Consider the following 21160-nt stretch of genomic DNA (forward strand, 5'->3'; position numbering starts at 1 on the left):
TTTCTTCCAGATGTGAGCAGTAATCCAGTGCGAGACTTCCTCTAACCTCTTTACAACCACCCGCCGCAAATATACTGCGACAGGCAGCCGCTCCCAGGCAAATCGCCATACATGTACGGCGCTCCCTCTCAGGAGACTAGGGTGCAAGCACGTGCCCTCAGCGGCACTCTTCCGCCCCCGCGGGTAAGCCATCAGCGGGTAAGCCGATGCAGCGGGCAGGCGGTTCCGATTGCCGCCTGACACCTGCGATCGTTCCCCGCCGAGAGAGAACGGTCAGTAGTGATGGACAAACATCGGCCGGGGCGGTTCGCGAACGTCAGCCGCAAATTTTCTCAAAAGTCTGTGAACCGCAAGTTCGCGGCAGGCCCCATTGACTTTAATGGGAGGCAAACTTTAAAAAGCTTTAGGTAATATTTGCAGCTACAAAAGATGTACTAGCTGTGCACAAACAGTCCCAACACATGGACAATGTCATAACAGAAGTATTGCAATTGGAAAAGTTGCCCTAAATTTTTTTTTTTTTTCATAAATCAGCCAGAACTGACAGCAGCCGGTAAATACATGTCTAATACATATAGGGTCCATGCACACGTCTGTAAAATGGGTCCGCATCCGTTCCACAATTTGGCGGAACCTTTACAGACCCATTGTTTTTCATTTCCAGCCTGAAAAATGAGGCATTCACAGGATAAAGAAGTAAAATGGCGCTGCCTGTAATAAATAAAATATGTGTGGAAGAGGATAAGTTTGTTTCACTGGATTAGGTAAAGTGCTATTGTGCGTATATAAATAAACACTATAAATAAATGCATAAATATGGTAAAATGGTGAAGTGCAAACGTGACAAAGATATTCTGGTTTAAAAGCAGAATAAAATAATGCTCAGTGAATCTAAAAGTGATAAGTGCAATAAATAGATAGATAAAATATCGATAAACTGTTCCAGCGAAAGAAGTATCAAGTAGTGATAATCTTAAATAATGGTGCCAGATAAAAATCTGAAAAAATTATTTAGCTATAAAAAAAAATGAATTAACTATAAAAAAAAAAAAAAAATACAGAAAACTTAAATTAAATATCAACAATCCAAAAATATGTGATAAACAGTCCGTAAAGTGCTACAAAATGAAAACAGTGCTTCGGTAACTTTGATGGGTGATATTCAAAGTGGTCCGAGTGCTAGGTGAAAGAGCGTTGCACCCCTCCAACAGCGGCGCACTGTTCTACTTGGAATTTCCTTTACTTGTTCTGTGTAAGTCTTGACACTCATTTGCAGCACACACATTCCTTGACTCAATATTGAAGGCAGGCAAAGAAAATTCACAGGAGTCCAGCAATGATAGTGCTAATATTTCTGACACTGGTCTGCCCCACACTACCTTCAAATTAACCAATATACTGTACTTGGGACTCAGAATAGTTCCCAATTCAGGCTTGACAGGTAAATGCACTGGAACTGCTCCAAACAAAATGTGGTGAATGAACCACCTTTCTCCTGCGCTCAGAAAACGAGGCTTCCAACGCTTTTTCCTACTGGACTTTATAAATGGCGTCTCGGATGGCTTAGGTCTTGCTGCCCTAAAGGACTGGGGCAGTCCCTACACAACCCCATGGACCTCTAGATCTTCATTGATACCCCTAGGTGCTAGAGATCCTAGGGTAAAAATCCAATAGGATTCCCTCCTGCATAGTTTCTGAAACCTCACCCGTCATCTAGGTCCCTGCTAATTTCTTCGATGCCAAAGACTTTCAGCCCAGTGGGATCCCCGTTATGAAACATACAGAGGAGACGTGGTACGGAATAGTTGTTTCGTTCTCTACGGCCTTCCTTGATTTTTTTTTATTTATTATGCTACACTTATGTTCCCCAAATCTCACTCCAAGAGCCCATTCAGACAGGGGCGACACGACTTGCTGGGGCGATCTGTGAAGTCATATAATTGAAGTCAATGCAAGTCGCCTCCAGGTCGCCCCAAAGTAGTACAGGACCCTTTTTCCAAGTCGGAGCGACTTGTGTCGCTCCTTTTAGAACGGTCCTGTGCTAATCAATGGCAGGCGACCGACCGCGACTTTTCAGGCTACCAAGTCACGCTAGTGTGAATGGACCCTTAGAGGGCGTATGGTGCGTCCAACATATAGTAAACCACACGGGCAGATCAGTCCATAGACTACATAGTTGGTTCCACAAATTATGAAACGCTTGATTGTGTAGCTATGACCATCGGAAACCTACTACTTTTTTCCGGTGCCACATGAAGGGGCAGGTGCTGCAATTCGATACCACATCTATAATTGGAGTGCTATGATCCAATACAGCAACTAGCCAATATATCCACTTTGGATTTGGGTATGGATCACCATTATACTGCCCAGGACCTAGAAAGGTAGGCAGTGGCTATTCGGCTTGCAAATGGCCATTCACGCTGAACAAAGGACACTGGTGTTTATATATCCCTTTACACCTGTATTCTTATTAAAGAATATTTGGTCTAGATTTATATCTACTATTGTATTATATTTACATCCAAAATTGTATTTGCAGTTGTATTTATGCTCTTGTTTTTATTTATATGTATTATTGGTTTGTATATGGAAAAAGGAATTATGTACTATATGGATTAGATGAACCCACCCTGCTAGAGGATGATTGGCAGTGGGACGAGTTCCAGCACCACTGCCACGCCCCAGAGGGAGGAGCTCTGTAGACCACATGGATGGTCTTTGGGCCCTTGCACTGGTATTTAAACCTGTGAGTAAATCATGCCACAGTGGCTCTGAGGAAGAGGCGTATGTCTCGAAACGCGTCAGCCGTCATCCTAATGAGACTATGGACACCTGTATGGACTACTTCTGATACTCAAGTGCATGAGTTTGTTGCGATTGATTTTCACCTGCGCTTGTGAGTAGCCATTTTTAGATTTCAACTAATAAAGCCTGCATTGAGGATAATGCGCTAGGTCGGTGCGCCCTTTTTTTGTGTTTTTGTTTGCAAAATTCACTGGAACCTCTTGCATAAAATGGCTGCCAAGGTACTAGAGCAGTGGTCGCCCTTTGCTTGCTTTTGTCCTGACCTTGGGTCACTGTTCCCAGCACAGGCACTACTCCCACTAACACCAACAAGAGGCACCTTTCCATCCACTGACAACAATGGGGCATAGTTCATCCTACAGATAAACAAAATGGACACCAGCCCTCCCACCTACACCAATGATGGGGCATTATTCCTCCTCTTACTTACCAGTCACAGTCACTCTTACTCCCAATGACCACCAAGCCCTAGACATTTTTAGTACCCATTGGCCACAGGCTGGCTCTAAAGTCTGAGGGACAGTAAACCTTTGTTTAGAAAGTTTTGGAGACCCTTGAACTAGAATACAAGAGTCAGGGGCACAGACTGGCCACCCAGTCAAAGGCATTTCTGCTTCTCATATTTGTGGTCCCTTAGCCAGTGTTGGGCCAGAAGTAGCAGAGAAACATAATTTAGGACAGGAATTCTTGAAATAGTTTTCAGATCTTGGGAATCTCTGCCTAAACCAATTAATTGGAAGTCAGTTGAAAAGCGCCTTACATTTAGTCACAAGAATGCCCAACTTGCAGTGATGATCAAAATGCCACTCTTACAGACAGCTATGAAGAGGACTGCTGCCATGCAGCTGGCTCTGCCAAGTGGTGTTGGACCTAGAACTAGGAAGATGACTGCTGCCATGCAGCTGGCTCTGCCAAGTGGTGTTGGACCCAGAACTAGGAAGAGGACTGCTGCCATGCAGCTGGCTCTGCCAAGTGGTGTTGGACCCAAAACTAGGAAGATGACTGCTACCATGCAGCTAGCTCTGCCAAGTGGTGTTGGACCCAGAACTAGGAAGAGGACTGCTGCCATGCAGCTGGCTCTGCCAAGTGGTGTTGGACCCAGAACTAGGAAGAGGACTGCTGCCATGCAGCTGGCTCTGCCAAGTGGTGTTGGACCCAGAACTAGGAAGAGGACTGCTGCCATGCAGCTGGCTCTGCCAAGTGGTGTTGGACCCAGAACTAGGAAGATGACTGCTACCATGCAGCTAGCTCTGCCAAGTGGTGTTGGACCCAGAACTAGGAAAGCACCATCAAATTGGAGGTTTATCAGCCACAACTCAAGGGACCCCTAGCAACCTTGGAAGGAACCCCAGTTGAGAATGGCTGATTTAGACACTTTGTTCTTTGTGATTTTTTTCTGAAGGCTGTTTGGTGGCAGGAGGAACTCAAGTCAGTTTCTGACTTGAATCCAGTCCTGGAAATAAAACAAAAATCATGACAGATAAGTGGTGACTTTTCTAAAACTAAAATTCCAGTTTAGCATAACCCTAACAAGAAATAGATGGAGACTTATATCCTCTGTACCACAGCTTTTATTATACACGAGACTTCTCCAGCTACAAATCAGAGACCAAATACTGCAACATCCACCGATGACTTTAGAAACTCGTTCCCGGCTTTGACCACCTCTGCCAGGGAGGAACCTGGGAAGGCAAAAATTTAAGGTTTTATTTTTCTCCCCACAGTTTTATCATTTAGAAATTAACCATATACATTCACTAAAAATCACATCTGCCTTCTCCATGCTGGGCACAGGAATATGCTCAGCTTTTTAAAAAAATACATCTAAATATAAATTGAATGGCATTTAGATGGCTCTGTGCCCTATAAACTTCAGTGCCCCAATTACTCATTGTTTTCAGAAAAGCTCACTTTTCACCTAGCCACGTCCTGAGATCCTACATGAGATCACACCAGCATTGGCTGCACATAGATTTACTTTGAGTGACAAAGGTGGACCATGCCTCAGCAACGTGACTGACAACACAGGATCACAATTGGGAAACCATTGTCACCCATAAACAGGAAGTCCTGTCTGAACAAGGATTTGTTAGGTTGGGATTTCAATGCAAAAATGTAACACATTTTGCCTATATGAGAGTTTAGGGATTGGGTTTAGATCTACCTTCATGCCATTTTTCCTAACAGCACATATTTTACTTTCTTTTGCTCCCTCACCATTACTAGAGATACTAGAGACTGAACATTCATTAAGGACAACAAGTGACCAAGCTGGTACTCGATTGGACCAATGCTGTTACATGGATAACTTTGCTGTGTGTAAACCTGACAGGAGCAGCTCTCACACTAGATTACCAAAAGTATTGGGACACCTGCCTTTACACACATCAATTTTAAATGGCATCCCAGTCTTAGTCCGTAGGGTTTAATATGGAGTTCAAACATTCCCATAGACACTCCTAAACCTTGTGGACAGCCTTCCCAGAAGAGTTGAAGCTGTTATAGCTGCAAAGGGTGGGCCAACTCAATATTGAACCCTACAGAGTAAGACTGGGATGCCATTAAAGTTCATGTGTGTAAAGGCAGGCATCCTAATACTTTTGGTAATATGATGGTTTACTTCATGGGGCAATTATTCAAAAAAATACCTAAACCCATTGTGAAAATATACAAGAATGGTTTCACACTAAAAGAATTGTAAAACAGTGCCCATGGTTGTACTGTATATTTTAGAATGGCAACACCAAGTCCTAGAAATTAGTACTAACAGCAAGTGAAGTGCACAATGGAGAAGGTGGTGATGAGCAGGGTCATGTTTGTTGTTGGGGGTCCACACAAATATCTTCAGGTTTGTGTTCTCTGGTCAGGTCACATGATGCTCTGATGCATTGCATTAGCGCTTCTGCCAAGTTCCACATCATACTATGCTGATGCTAGGTCCTAAAGCTGCATGGCCAAGGGCCCGTCAACCTTCAGTGCAATCCGTCCCCACTCAGTGCTGCCACTCCAACATTGTTCCCACAGCCAGGCTGTAATTGCCACCTATGAGGACCCTACTGGAAATGGTTTCAAAGACATAGAAGCTTCTCTAGAATTCAGAATGGGATAAGCGGTTCTCAGACATTGACTGTACTTCTCAGAAGGTTCCAAACTACTGTCTTTTGGACATGTGCATCCAAACATGCGCCTTAGAATGTCTGCTGAATGATGAGAAAAAAAAAAAAAAAAAGTCACAGCACACTGAACACCTTTGGCAGTCGGATGCTTTAGGACCACCGAGTCACAATGCCCCTTGCCATTCTGCTGAAGTCCAGGAGGAAGAGGTATACAACATTTGCATTAAAGGCCAAGTCCATCTTTTTTCCCCAGAACTCCAGCTTCCATATGTACCAATATACCATTAATGTACCTCTTGTTGCATTAAAAAATACACCTTTCTCTAGGTTCTAGGACAGGCATTACCTCAGCCTCCAGTGTCCTATTAAAAACCTACACTACCCATCCTGAATTTGGGATGGGAAAGGGATTAGTAGTTCACTAGCTGATGTCATTGCACACCCAGCACCAGCCCTTCCCCTACAAGAGATTGCTCCTACTTCTTTAGTTTAATAATTTTCCAATGCAAATCATTGTTCTCCCTAAATACACAGCCATCAATTTTTGTTTCTACCTTACCTCCATGCATAGATTGTTCATTTGGCAGAGTGTGCAGGAGCAGAGCAATCCCATAATATTCTTGGGGAACCTTGGTATTTGTTAGAGGAATGGGTTTGTCATGTCCATATTAAAAATTAACAGAACCAATTGTGAGCAAAAAGAAATTTCATCAAGCACCCCTCACGGACTAAAGACAAACCAGTAACGTAAAAAATAAAATTGTAATTTTATTGTTATACAAAAAAAAAAAAAACAACAAAACAAAAAAAAAAAAAACAAACAAACACATGCATTGGTGGTGATCCAATACAAAGTAAAGGCAGGTGCATATTGACAAAGGAAATGCGACCATCTAATTGTGCCATAGATTCTGTTATCGTGTGTGAAGACCCCTGACATGTTTTGACTTTTAGAGCCCATTCACACTAGCGCGACTTGTGAGGCAACTTGTGTTGCCCCAGGTCGCTTGACATAACAAAAGCAATGTTAATCAATCAGTGCCGTCTTAATTGGCACTACTGAAGTCGCTCCGACTTCAGAAAAGGGTCCTGTACTACTTTGAGGCGACCTGTCCTATACTTCAATGGGAGTCACCTCCTTATCTTAATTGAAGCGACTTGTTATCAGACTTTCCAGGAAGAAGAAAGAGATTAGCCAGGCATTCCCCACATTGCAGCCATGCCTATAACGGAATATATTTATATATATATATATATATATATATAAAATAAATAATGGTATATATATTCCATTATCTTTGCTTGGTCTTTGTGAGTGGCACTGGTGGACACTGATTCGTGGACACTGATTGGCAATGAGGAAATTAGTAAAAAAACAGAAGGGGAATTAGGTCACAACACATCATATTCTGATTGGCCAAACACAAAGTCCTCTGTCATATAAGTCCTGCAAAATAATTCACAAGTCGTGGTAAAGTCGCGGTAAATCGCAGGAAAATCACGGTAAAATCGCGGTAAAAAGTCGCTCCGACATGGGGCGAATTATGGTTGTGGCAGTGTGAACCGGCTCTCAATGTAGCGTCCTTCAGAGGAGATACATTAGATAATATCTACTAGGATATTAATATAGCCTATTCGTAACATATTTAAAATAATTGTGTTATATAAAAACAATTGTTACTAATAGGCTATATTTATATCCTAGTAGATATTATCTAATGTATCGCCTCTGAAGGACGCTACATTAAAGTCTGAAACAGGTCAGGCGTTTTTACACACACACACACACACAGAATCTATAGCACAATTAGAAGGTCGCATTTTCTCTGTCAATATGCACCTGCCCGTATTTTGTATTGGATCACCAATGCATGCTTTTATATATTCAATCTTTTCTACTTTAATATGGTTATATACCAATAAAATTAAAATTTTTACTTTACGGGTTTGTCTTTAGTCCATGAGGGGTGATTGATGCAATTTTTTGCTCACAATTGGAGCAATCACATAACAGCCTATATGGAGCAGAGCTGTAGTATTGAAAACAGAAATGTGCCCCTGGACATCTGTTCACCACACGCTATACAATCTGATTTGCACAATCTCCTTTAGATCTTCCATCAACTATGTAGTGCAAGGGCCTGCCTGACTGGATAGATGGGTGTATCCTCTGATTATAGTTTTGGTAAATCTAGTAAAGGGCAATCATACAGAGATTATATAGTGTATGGGCCGTGGAGCTAGTCCCAGAGCCAGTATGGAAGAGGTTAATTGCAAGTGTGTGGCAAGGAAGAGGAGTATCAACCGTGCAGTCGGTGGCGGGATGCTGCTCTTGCCGAGCAAGAAAGGGCAGCTGGCTTTAGGCAACAAAAGTGCAGTGGAGGCCTTAGTGCAATTAAGGTGGGCAGATGTATGTCTAGCAAGTAACATACTCCGCTTTGCAGCTACCTCCAAAATATTTGCAGCGCAGCAGCATGGCAGGGGAAGAGTTACAGCATTGCGTGGGAAAGCACGCCAAGAGCAGGACTGCTCAAGGGCAGGAGTGATCGCCCAACATGGTGAATGGAAGGAGGCAGCGGGACCGACTGGCCAATCCAGAGAGGCCCAGGGGACCCTATTAATATTCCCTCCTCCGGGCGTGGCTGTGCGGGAGACCCGTGTAAATGGAGACATGTCGTTCACCAGAGGAGCGAAGGGTGTTCCTACTATTGCTGCCACCATGGGCGAAAACCCTGCCGAGCAGAGCCGAGAGCAGATCTACTAGCCCAATCCCCTGCTAGTTTGGAATACCGGTATCCAGATGGTACTGGGCGGCGGACTGACGCTGTGCTCCGGAGGCCGGGAGTTCCTTGTAGTGGTATGTCCCCAATGTGCCACTGTTACTCTGAGGGTGCAGGCGTGGGTCCAATGTGGGCAATGTGGTGATTTGCTGCTCAGGGCAGAGAAGAGCGAGGGCCATCCCAAGAAGCTTACAGTGATGTGGGATACAGGCCTCACTCAGGAGGTGACGGGGAACGAGTCCAATTTCCTCTGTGGTGCAGGAAGAGGGGTATTCAGGCTGATGATGCAGATGGAGACCTTGCCAACAGTCGGTGGGCTCACACTCTGCGGGGAGGGAGTTCGGTTGCAGAGCTCCATAGGGAGAGGTTCCATGTCCACACAAACAGTTGGGACCTGGCCAGAAGTGCCGCTGGTCAGGGCCATAACGGATTCCGCCCCTATAAATATCCCCCAGCCTGTGCAGACAGAAATTACCCAATTGTCTTCTTACAACACCAGTAGTGAGGGCGAGAGTTGCCCGGTCAGAGTGACTTCCCTGTCTGTCATTGCAAAATATGGGTCCCTGGAGGAAGCTATTGAAGACTGAGGAAATAGAGTGGGAATGGGGATCAGAGACTGATCACAGCTCCCCAGGTCCTGAAATTGGTGTACCTTTTGATCAGGAGGCCATTGAAAAGAGGGGAATTGACCAAGAAGCTAGGATTCTGCGAGGCCTATGTTACCAGGGTCCTGGATCTCACCCCACCAGGGAATATTGCCAGGGCCTGGGATCAGAACATTGCCTATGAGGAGATGATCCAGAGGGTGCAGCACACCCCATTTTCTCCACCAGGGAGAGGTAACCAGAGAACCCTTCCTTGGTTATCCAGAATGCAGTGCTGGATGCAAAAAAAGGTTGCCTTGGAGTATGGCTATGACTACCCCTATGCTCCAAGGGAGGTCATGCTGCTAGTGGAGAAATTCAGGGACTGGGGGTGCGACAGGCTTATCTGGGACTATCTTTGTCCCCAAGCCATATCGGGACTCCCCAGCGGAAGGATTAAAAGAAAAGTTTAGCAAAGTGAAAGCTCGATGGCTGTACGGGCGCTCCATCTATATTGATAGGGAGGAGGTCCGCCGCCCAGATGGCTCAAGACATGCTTGGTCCATCCGGGTCAGGAATGAGAACGGAGAATATGTCCAAGTGCCTCATCCCGAGTACTACATTTAAAAGTAAGACTCTTCAGTACCTCACCAAAAGTGGGAGAAGTTCAGAAATACTTAAGACCAAGAAAATTTGTGTGGCCGGCCAGCTGGCCACCACAACTGACCAAGGAGATTTTGTTGAAAAATATAATGCTGACTTTGAATTGCATCTGTTGAATTGAAATAGACCCCTTTGGGCCAGCAGGCCAGGGTCTTTGGAAGAGAAAGTCAAATGTTGCATTGTTAGACCTTTTTGGGCCATCGGGTCCGGGTCTTTGGAGAAGTTAATTCTTGTGTGCTAGATCCTTTGGGAAATCGGGCCGGGATCTGTTGTGGATTACAAATGGCTGCGTGGGACTTCATCCCCAGTCCGTACAGAAGAAGAAATTGCTGCAAAGTTCGTGAGTGGTCAAGAACTTGGTGTGGAGTGCCCTGCTGGACCCCTGTGATGTTTCCCTGACTCAGTAGGACTGTGGGTCATGATAGACTGACCTGCCCTGTTTCCTCCTGAAGTGCTCAAAGAGACAGCAGAGGGCGCTGTGTTTCACTTCAAACAAGAAGGACTGTCTAGACAGTGTTAGGGGACAAGCTTCTTCAAGTTAAAGGAGGACCCCGGCGTGTCAAGACCCTGGATGGCCGAGGCAGTCAGAAGGAGTGGAAAGGTCGCCCTTGTATTTTTGAAGGGGGTCTTTCCATTCAACTGTTCAGCTAGTTAGATATGTGATGTGATTCTTATGTGATGAGACTGAGTAACTTTGCTTCCCTTTCTCTATACAGGTGGGATCACCTTAGAGTTAGACAGTCAGGAAGTTGCACTGTAAATTTCTTTGTTGCTCCCCAACGAGTTTATTTGATGGGGGGTGCATCCGTTTTCATGCACCTTAAACTATCATATGTACATCAGATTGTAAATATATATTTTTTCATGCCAATTTGTAAATTTGTTTTTCCCCTTTCCCCAGGTTAGTGGGATACTCCTGATTTTTGGCAGAGTTTTGATAGGAGGCAGCTGCCTCAGAGGGACCTGATTCATTTGGTGTGGGGTGAGTGTAGCACCCTACCGGTAGGTGCTAGGTAAAGGTATAGTGGGCACTGTCTGCCTAACAGCAGGGCTGTAATTTAATAGTCAGGGTGTCATGGTTTCCAGGTGTGCCTGCTGAAAGGGGGGGGGGGGGGGTTCTTCCCACTGGCTCCTGTGAGAGGCTTCTCATAGGGCGGTGGAGGAAACCCAATCAGGGGGCACAACCAGGCTTGTAACTACCCCAGGAGGCAGATTGTGCTGCAAAAGGATTCTGGGAGTGGGTATAAGTTTGGGGGGTGGCACATGACACAATGTCTTTGGCGGGAGCAGAGTCCCAGGAAGAGGGTGCAGCTTTCTCTCCTCCTGTTTGAGGAAGGTGGATGTCTCGGGATGTTGCCCGAGTGTCCATAGTGTGCTGAGTGAGCTGAGGGGATCCGGTGTACCGAGAGCCTGCGGAAAGAGAGGGGTCCAGTCCCAGGAAAGCGTACAAAAAGGTTGCGAGTACTGAGGATTGCCCCTGGGGGACTGCCTGAAGTTAGAGGGGACCACTTCGGAAGAGGTTCTGGGATCCATTGCCAGCTAGCGGTAAAGGGGGTACCTAGGTTGAGGACCCTAAATAGTTTAAGTTCAAAGGGGGCACCTGCAGTTTGGGCCCTGAATTGTATAGAGCGTGCCAGTTAAAGCGACAGCTATACAGAACTCTACTACATACTACCTCAAGCTTTGCCAGGCGGGGAAAAGTACAACAGTGTCAGGAGTTCTACAGTTCACAGTCCTGGATCTTCTGGACTATAAGTCGAGGATTCAGCACTTTTGTTCTACAGAGTGTTCTCAGTGTCAATGAGCGTTGGCTGGCATCGAGGAAGCGCCCATGGGCATTTTGGAAGTAAAGTCCAAATTGTAATTAATTAAGCCTCAAAGGAGTTTCCCACTCATTCCCTTCTCCTATCCCCAAATTCAAATAAAAACCACAAACCAAGATGCCGGAGTTGTTGCTGCTTCAGTTGTCACACCCAGGGTCTCAGCTCACATGGGCTGGAGAGGATTCCGGTTTCTAATGGTAGACCCACATCAGGCCACAGGCCTGGAAACCTTGCTACATAAAGCTGAATTTCATCGTCTACAGGAAATTATGGAATCAGAAAGTGTTTAAAATCTCAAATAGGTGAAAACTAAAACCCTTAATGTGCTTTATCTCTCGCTTGCCTTGTCCATTAAGGATGGCTTGAGCAGAAAAAGACATTACAAAAGGCTATTATGGAAAGTGAAAGTATGCCTGAAAAAAGGTGAACTTAGCCTTTAAATACCAGAAGGCTGTTCTAGAGCAGGAGATTCCAGAGCTAATGGGCACAATTTGCTTGGGTCTACCAACTGCATTGTATGGTACGATTTAAATTCGGGACAACATTTCAGTAACCAGCCTGGTGGGCTTAAACACAATCTAGCTTCAAGATCTTCTAGTGCATTTTCTGGCCATGTACTTGCCCCTGCAATCTATTATTGCCTTAGTAGTTTTCAAAGTATATAAATACACTTACAAAAAGTATTGTACAAAAAATACAATACACTACAAATTTGTGGCCACTGCCCCAAATTATTTTGTTCAGGTGTTTACAGTGAAGGATACATTTAAAAGATCCTACAAAGACATACTGAACAATTCTGCTCTTCCAGCCTTGTGGTAAGTTTGGAGAAGGCACTTTTTGGTTCCATCATGACTAACAGACCAGCACCGTAAAAAACATTGTTTGGACAGTTTGGTGTGGAGGAACTTGGAGTAGCTTTTACAGAACCAGACCTCAACCCTACTTAACACTTTTGGGATGAACTGGAAGGCCAACTGTTTTTGATTGGTAGTATCTCTGAATGTACAGTTGGATAAATGGCTATTTTGGATGTATCTGGTCTATAAACCAGGGGTTCTGATGTACAGTTGCCCTGACCTACACCCTACCAAACACCTTTGGGATGAATTGGAAGGCCAATTGCCTTCCATTGGTCTTCCTGTCTAACATCGTATTCTGTTCCCACAGTGGTTATCTTACCTGCACTGGTCCTGACCCAGGAGACAGCTTTCCCCTCTAGCAGCTCCCACTCGTCTCTCTGATCCAGACAGGAAGAATGAAGCCAGATCACCGCCAGGACCGTCACCCACAGTGAAACATCCACGTTCTGCAAAAGGAAGAACATTATGGTCTTACAAAACTCTGGATGGAAAAATGGATTTTTGTAAAATCTTACCGTAAAATCCTTTTCTCTTAAGCTCATTGACAGACGTAGTCCTCGTTGATTAATAACTCAGGTTATGCTGCCCTCTACAGGAGTAGGACTAGACAGGAAAGAAAACGTTCTGGCCACACCCTAGGGGCAGTCCCAGAGGGTATATCCTCTCACTTCCTGCTACAGCAAATCAGTTATGTCACAAAGCAGTGTTTAGAGAATTTAACCCAACCCAACTCCAAAAACAGAGGGGCGGGTACTACGTCTGTCAATGAGCTTAAGAGAAAAGGATTTTACAGTAAGATTTTACAAAAATCCATTTTTCTCTGTCGCCCATTGACAGACGTAGTCCTCGTTGATTAACAACAACTCGGGACGTCCCAAAGCAGTACCACAAATGAGGGGTGGGCTAACAGAAATCAAAATCCAGAAGGCCCAACCGGAGCCAACCAGAAGCATCAAGGACTCATCGAGCAAAAGAGGAGACCCAAGTGAAAAACCCAACAAACCCTTGAGATAGACCAACAGTCTCCTCCGATTGCGGCCTGCAGAACCTTGCAGCCAAAAGAGGCATCTGATGATGCCATCACATCAACTTTATAAAAAGATGTAAAGGTATGAACCGACGATCAAGTCATCGCCTTGAAAACCTGGATCGCTGACGCCTGATGGCGGAAGACCCAGGAAACACTAGGCGCCCGAGTAGAGTGCGCCTTAACAGGGAACGGAGGATTCCGACCTTTAATAGAATAAGCCTGTACCGTCTGACTGGTCCATCTAGATATGTTTGCGGCAGACACAGGCAACCCCCTTCTAGGACTATCCGTGATCACAAAAAGTGAGTTCGTCTTACGAACCAAGTTCGTAGTAGTCAAGTGTACCCTGATTGTCTGAACCCCATCCAAGGAGTGTAATCCCAAGGATGGCTAGTCTTAGGATGCGGGGAAGGTAACAATATCTTTATTCAGATGAAAACTCTGAAAACCACTTTAGGAAGGAAGGATGGATTCGGAAGAAGAACCACCTTATCCCCATGAACCACCAGATATGGGGAACGACAAGATAATGCGGCCAGTTCTGACACCCTGCGTGCAGAAGTAATGGCCACCAAGAAGGCCACCTTCTGGGATAATGTAAGCAAGGGAATCTCCCTAATATCTTCAAAGAGAAGTTTCTGAAGAACCGACCACACTAAATTAAGATCCCAGGCGGTAAGAGTGCATGCACTGGTGGAGCCAGATGTCGCACCCCCTGGATAAAATTCCGCACCAAGGAATGATTAGCCAAAAGTTTCTGAAAGATTGCTAACGCTGAAACCTGACCCTTGATGTGCTCAAGGACAGTTTCTGCTCAACACCTTGTTGCAGACAGACCAAGATTCGGGTCACCGAATAGGTATGTGGGGGAAACCCAAGAGATTCACACCACGCAATATAAGACTTCCATGTGCTGGAAGTCGCTTTCCTTGCTTTAACTAGAGGTAGGAATAACTGAAGCTGACACTCCCTTGTCCTTCAGTACCTGGGTCTCAATGGCCAGGCCATTAAGCCAGCGATAGTAAAACAAGATGGAAGATCGGTCCCCGAGACCGCAAATCCTCCCTGAGAGGAAGTCTCCAAGGAGCGTCCGCGACTAGCCTCACCAAGTCGGCGTACCAGGCTCAACGAAGTCAGTCCGGAATTTCCAGAATAACTGGAATTCCCTCCACCTCTATCCTGCGAAGAAGCTCCCGCAGTAACTTGAGAGGATGGAAGGCATGCCGTAGCTGATACTGCCCCCACGGGGCGATCAGCGTTTCTGCTGCATCCGCTAGAGGATCGCGGGTGCGAGCTACAAACCTCCGCACCTTCCTGTTGAGCCAAGGTGCCAACAGATCCACATCCGGGGTGCCCCAATGAAGGGACAGCTAGTGAAAAAAAACTCTGGATGAAGAGGCCATACCCCTTGATCCAGAATCTGATGGCTGAAATAATCTGCCTGCCGATTTCCCACCCCCGGAGTGAACACTGCGGGGAGATCCGGAACAACCCGTTCCGTCCAATGAAAGATGCTAGTCGTTTCAATGGCCACCAGGACACTCCAAGTGCCCCTTTCTTGACATAAGTCATGACCATGGCATAGTGCGATTGGATCCGAATCGGGCTGCTCTAGAGTTGCTCGGTCCAGTAAATCAGACAAAATCTGATCGCTCTTAGTTCCAATACCCTATTGGTAGCCTGGATGCTATCGGAAGGAATGACTTCCCCTGGTTGAGCATCGGAGACTTCCTGGTCCGCTCGCTCAACCGGATCCGATTGTCCAGGAAATCGGAATTCTGATTCCATTAGAAAAAAATCTCCTTCAGGAGAATTCGGGTACGAGACTGGGTATACGGTACTGCCTCTAAGAAGGCCACCATCAGTCCCAGCCAATTGATGGACAGCAACATCCGAATCGTTGACTGAACCTTCTGGAGTTTCTCCGCAAGGAGAAACTTTCTTGCCCAGGATGTATCCAACATTAGGCCCAGATAGTTCAGTCTCCTGGTGGGAACCAGGGATGATCTTTGGGAAAGCGAAGAAAACGCTGATGTCCTGCGATGATGGGGATATAAGGATAGGCATCCTAAATGTCTATGGACGCCAGGAAATCCCCCTGATGCAGGGAGGCCACCACTGTTCGGATGGACTCCATCTTTCCCCAAGTCCAGAAATTGGACGCACCTTGCCCTCTTTCCTGGACATTGTGAACAGGTTTGAATAGAACCCCTGAAACCGTTCAATGTTAGAAGGGAAGAATCGCACCGGTGAAAGTGATCGAGACTCGATCCTGTATCCTGACCGTATGACCTTCCTTTAAAGAGGGATTCCTCAAACGGATAGCGCCTAGCCATGCGTTTGGAAATAACAGGGGTTCGTTTCAAAACGACCCCATTTGGGTAAAGGAAAATCCTTCGCCGTTTTGGTAGGTTACCAAGTACCAAAAAGGAATCTCAGTCTCAGCTACCTCTGCCGGTGTAACCTCAAGACTAAAGGTTTCCCGGACGGACACAACTAGTGCATCCACCACTCGTGCTATGGCGGAGGCAGAAACGTTCTCTTCACTGCTGAGGAGACATTACCTGAGACAACAGCCCCATAAGAGGGACCTGCAGCTGCATTGACCAGCTCCGAATCCGTATCTGAAGTATCAGATAAAAAATGAGGGTAGGCGGGGGTCAATTCTTGACCCCCGTCCCTGACAGGCCACCTCCACCCGGGATACCAAAGACTCCAAAACTGCTGAAAATGCATTAAAAACAAGTGGGGTACTGGAGGGTCCTGCGGCCACCTTGAGGGGATCAGGTGGGGATACCTATGCGGCAGAGTCAATGATTATACAAGACATTTGCCAGCGACCCAAAAAAAAAAAAAAATGACAAAGTAAAAAAATTTTTTTTTTTTTTGTAATCCCCCAGCGTAACAGCGCCCCTCAGAGTTACCTGCCTTTTTGGACCCCACAGAGAGAGAGAGACCCCAAGGCTCATCCCTGATGCACAGAAGTTTTCTATCAGCTTGCTCAGTGCTGTCCTGTTACAGACAGGAAGTCTTTGGCCCTTTTTCCTGGCTAAAGGAGGCAGCTCCGCCCCTTAACACGCCTTCCGGCGCCTCCCCCTGGCTCCACGAGGTGTTGGTCACCTCAAACATGGCCGCCCCCATGCTGGAGACACGAGGCTACGCCAATATGGCGGCCTCGTGCGATCTGCCAGACAATGGCGGCGGCCTGTACAGGATTCAATGTTCGCCTGAGGGAGTATCTCGGCCCCACAACCTTCACCCTGATGGTGATAAGCCTGGCTGGGGGTACCGGACCCTGGCGGGCCGCATGCGGTCCGTGGGCCGTCGGAAGGCAGCTTTCTGCCCTTGCTGGAGGAATGGCGATCTGGACTACAGTGATTCAGGCATAGGCATCGCCCTGTGAACGCCTCTGACAGGCAAGATACCTCTTGCTTCATTAGTAATGCCCATTCTAGTACTGCCACTGACTTCAGTCACTTTTACAGTTTTAAAAAGACATTAGATAGTCAGCTCCAAACCAAGCCTCCTGGTTTCTGTTCACAAAAAAAATCACACTCAAATTGGGGGATCTGTGACCTGTTATAGGATAGAGGGGAGACCCATCCTACCATTCCAGAGAGGGGCCCGCATTCACCACAAACCCGTCAGGGGGAAAGGGGGAACATACTACTCACCATACCGGAACCAGGCGGGCGCCACTCCTGACAGAACCCCTCTCCACCGGGGTGGGGGGGCTGTCGACCAGTACGGACGCCGTGACTCTTGGTCATTGGCGTTCAAGCGAGACGTTTAACGCAGGGTCAGTCCCCGTCCAGTGGGACTATGTCGCGGACGACCCAGCGCGGAGCTATGGCCTGCACGCGCTCGTAGGCTGAACTGGGGTGACCACTGGATCTCAACATCCAGCCCGTCGCCCAGTTACAGCTTGCTTGAAGATCTCACAGGAACACTGGAGAAAAAAAGCTGTCTAAAAAAAAAAAAAAAAATCTTAAGAAAAAAATCCTGCCAGGACCGAAGATCCTAGCAAGGCATCTAGGTCCTTACTCCTAACTAGACAGAAAAAAAACTGATTTGCTGTAGCAGGAAGTGAGAGGATATACCCTCTGGGACTGCCCCTAGGGTGTGGCCAGAACGTTTTCTTTCCTGTCTAGTCCTACTCCTGTAGAGGGCAGCATAACCTGAGTTGTTAATCAACGAGGACTACGTCTGTCAATGAGCGACAGAGAAACCTCTATTCCCCATAAAAATATACAACCACTTAACAGGGTTGACTGTTCAAACCAGAACTTGCCATAAAAAGATCACATGTTCCTTTATAAGAACCCAAGCCAACTGGACTGATTTTTCAGTCTTGTTGCTTCTCCAGGCCCCCTCTACAGAAATGCCATTACAGTATGTCCAAATCCCAAAATGAGAGCCAATAAAGCAGAAACATCTGCATACAATTTTGCTAAGCTGCTCTATTTAGTCTACCTGTGTAGAAAGGCAGAAAGTGAAACTACACCAAAGGACGTCACACTACAGGGTTTGTTCAACGTAATAGGTTTCCAGACAATAGTCCCTGCTCTAGGCAATGTCCCTGTAATGCATTTTGCTCTGATTGGGCTTATTCATAAGAGAGTCTAATACGTCCATTCAGGGTGAAATGCATCAGAGGAGCATAGCTTAGAGCAGGGACTTTACCTGAAAGCCTGTTACATAAAACCTTTGATGTGACATCCCTTGGTGCAGCTTCATTTTCTGCCTTGCTATTCACGTTTAGTGGGACGAGCTCTCCGAAGCGGGCACCTGGGGAAGCAAAGGACAGAAGAATTCTGCACAGTGCTTGGAACAGTTCTGTTTTGCCTTCAACTTCTGGAAGTATAGTGTGATAAATGGCTCTATATTTAGGATGCATCTAGTCTATAAAGCTAGGCTCTAGATGGGCAGTTGGATAAATGGTTCTATATTTAGGATGTATCTGGTCTATAAAATCGAGGCTCTAGATGGGCAGTTGGGTAAATGGTTCTATATTTAGAATGTATCTGGTCTCTAAACCAAAAAACCCTGGATGGACAGTTGGATAAATGGTTCTATATTTAGGATGTATCTGGTCTATAAACCAGAGGCTCTTTATGTACAGGTAGACAAACAGCTCTATATTTAGGCTATATCTGGGCTCTAAACCAAAAGTACAAGCTCTACAGTAGGTATCAGCCAGAGACAGCCTGAGGCATAAGATAGATTTGGAAGCAACAGATAGAATCTAAGTCCTTTATAAAATTGCCACATTGGGTTGCATCATTTATACTTTACCGATACAGGACAGCTCTCTGTAAAATTTTCAGGTATTCCCAAAATAGTGGCAAATTCAGAGCTTGCTTCCCAGGAGCCGTCCGCTTTCTGGAGAGCGATTAGTCTGTACAGGGCAGGAGTTTCTATTAGTGCAACAGGAATGTTCTCTGTGGAAAAAGTAAAAATCAGAATTCAGAATGCAATATCCTCTGGTGCTTTCGGTCAAGAAGAGATTGTATAATAACCTAAAAAGCATTAAATAAGGATTTGGGACAAAAACTGCTAGTGTTCTTTCTAGACAATTTCCTTTACTTTTTGTATCAAGTCGTTAAGGGTTGGAATTTGATTCCACTCCATCTCTCCCATTTATGGTTTTAGCAGGAATCCACCAAGAGCTGGAAATTAAGGGTTTCCTTGGGGGTAAAAGGTTGAGAAAAGCTAGCTAGAGGTTCAGCAGATGCCCCTTTTCTGTAGGAGAATTTTAAATTGCTTTTCAGTAGAGGAATTCTGGGTTTCTTTTGGCCCACCTCTTCACCACCTTATACTAGCTCATTGGTCCTCAACTCTCCCCTGTAGAAGCCACTGATTCAATGCAAAACACTGATTGTGGCCAACAAACCGAAACAGCTGTATGCCGTTTTCAGTCCCTAGCCACTATACCAAAAATCAATGGAGTTCTAGACCCATGCGAATACCTTCTGTTCTAAAAAGAAAAAGCTTCAGCTGTTCTTAGCCATGTTCGGTGGAGGCCTTTGTTCTTTTGATCACACCATAACCGGTCAGGATTTGCAACCAACAAAGCCTAACTTTTCTCCATAGGGCATACCCAAAAACAGCTGTAATTCTGTTTGGAGGAAATGGCCAACATTAGGCTATATCTGTCCTGTAAACCAATTCTAAATGAAGACCATAATTTTTTAATAAAAAAAACCCAAACTAAAAACCTGGTTTTATAGCGTGCTCTTCCAGGAGGCGGCTTCTCATGTCGAGAAAGACCGGTATCCCCATTTTACAGTGGAGGTACTGGCTTGGGAGTATTCTGCCTGGTGTAAAGGGAGTTCTAATGCATTCCTCTCTATAATGGTGGGATTGACCTAGTGCCCACTACAATAAGGACACCAAGACCTTCCTTGGAATTCTGAGGGGACCAAGGACCTCCACATCCTGATAGAGGAAAGGTGTCATCAGGCCAGGGGCTAGGAAGGATAAAAGCTTGTGGTGCTTGTCCCTCCTGAAGATCTACCAAGTGATGCCAGAGAATTAACTTTGGGTTTGGATCCCCAGTGGGAGTCACTGGTGAAAGGTCGATTTACCACACCAAAGCTAACCATAAGGTCTACCCTAGGAGGAAATGGTTTGAAGAATTTATATCCAGCAGTAAGGCCTGCAATGTCTCACATTTGGCGTGTATTACCTATTTTGCAAGTAATTAACATCACAGAAAGATCAAGTGTAGGTTCTTTGGTCTCTGACCTTTGGGGGGGGTAATCTATAACTTTCAGCTTGATTTATCCATCCCCCTCATAGTTAGGGTTCTAACAGCCACAGAACACAGACATGGCTCTTGCAGACTAGTTCATAAGCAGCTACCATAAAAACACAGGAGGTGTTCCTTATAGTCCATTACCTTGTGGGACTGCAGTGAGGTCTTCTGGCAGATTAGGCACATTGTTGACATCTTCCTTGCTGAAGGCTGCACAGAGACAATTATGAACTGTCAAGTTGAAATAGATGACTATCCACACAGAGCCTGACACTTACTGAAACTCTCAGGCTGGGTTCACACTGAATTCAGAACGTCACGAAGCAGGGGGTCCGATGTGTCCGTGCGCATAATTTCAGGTCCGAATTGGGTCCAAATTTGGACTCGAAACGGACCAAAAGATGCACAGGACTTTTCTGAAAGCCAACATGGAGCTGTATGAATCGGCTCCATTGAGAGCCGGGCTGTCTGCTGTCATGCGATTTGGATGCAGAGAAACCCACATCCAATTCGCAACAGTGTGAACCCAGCCTTAAAGTATATGTTCTCTTCCAAAGCCTGTTCCACAGAACATACAGTATTGAAAATACAAAAAGGGAGCATGCACCATTTTTGCAGACACTGGAGCTGTATGAGGGCCCTTTGGGATTAAAAAGGGACCCATCCCCCCCCCTTTCAGATATATATATATATATATATATATATATATATATATATATATATATATATATATATA

The 21160-nt window shown here is 45.7% G+C and overlaps 1 protein-coding gene across 1 annotated transcript in view; it reads right to left on the reverse strand.

The window, feature by feature from the left end:
* Window positions 1–4367: 4367 nt before the first annotated feature.
* LOC309550172 (von Willebrand factor A domain-containing protein 5A-like) overlaps window positions 4368–21160 on the reverse strand; it is a gene marked incomplete at its 5' end in the record, with an annotated part of 50757 nt that continues 33964 nt past the window's right edge. Inside the window, 4 exons of the mRNA XM_082250600.1 lie at window positions 4368–4490; window positions 12957–13083; window positions 18963–19108; window positions 20569–20634. Coding sequence (XP_082106726.1) covers window positions 4411–4490; window positions 12957–13083; window positions 18963–19108; window positions 20569–20634 — 419 coding nt within the window. The 3' untranslated portion in view covers window positions 4368–4410. The remainder of the gene's footprint in view (window positions 4491–12956; window positions 13084–18962; window positions 19109–20568; window positions 20635–21160) is intronic.

The sequence above is a fragment of the Pelophylax lessonae genome (genome assembly GCF_965119305.1).
Source record: "Pelophylax lessonae genome assembly, chromosome: 1".
NCBI classification, from domain to species: Eukaryota; Metazoa; Chordata; class Amphibia; order Anura; family Ranidae; genus Pelophylax; species Pelophylax lessonae.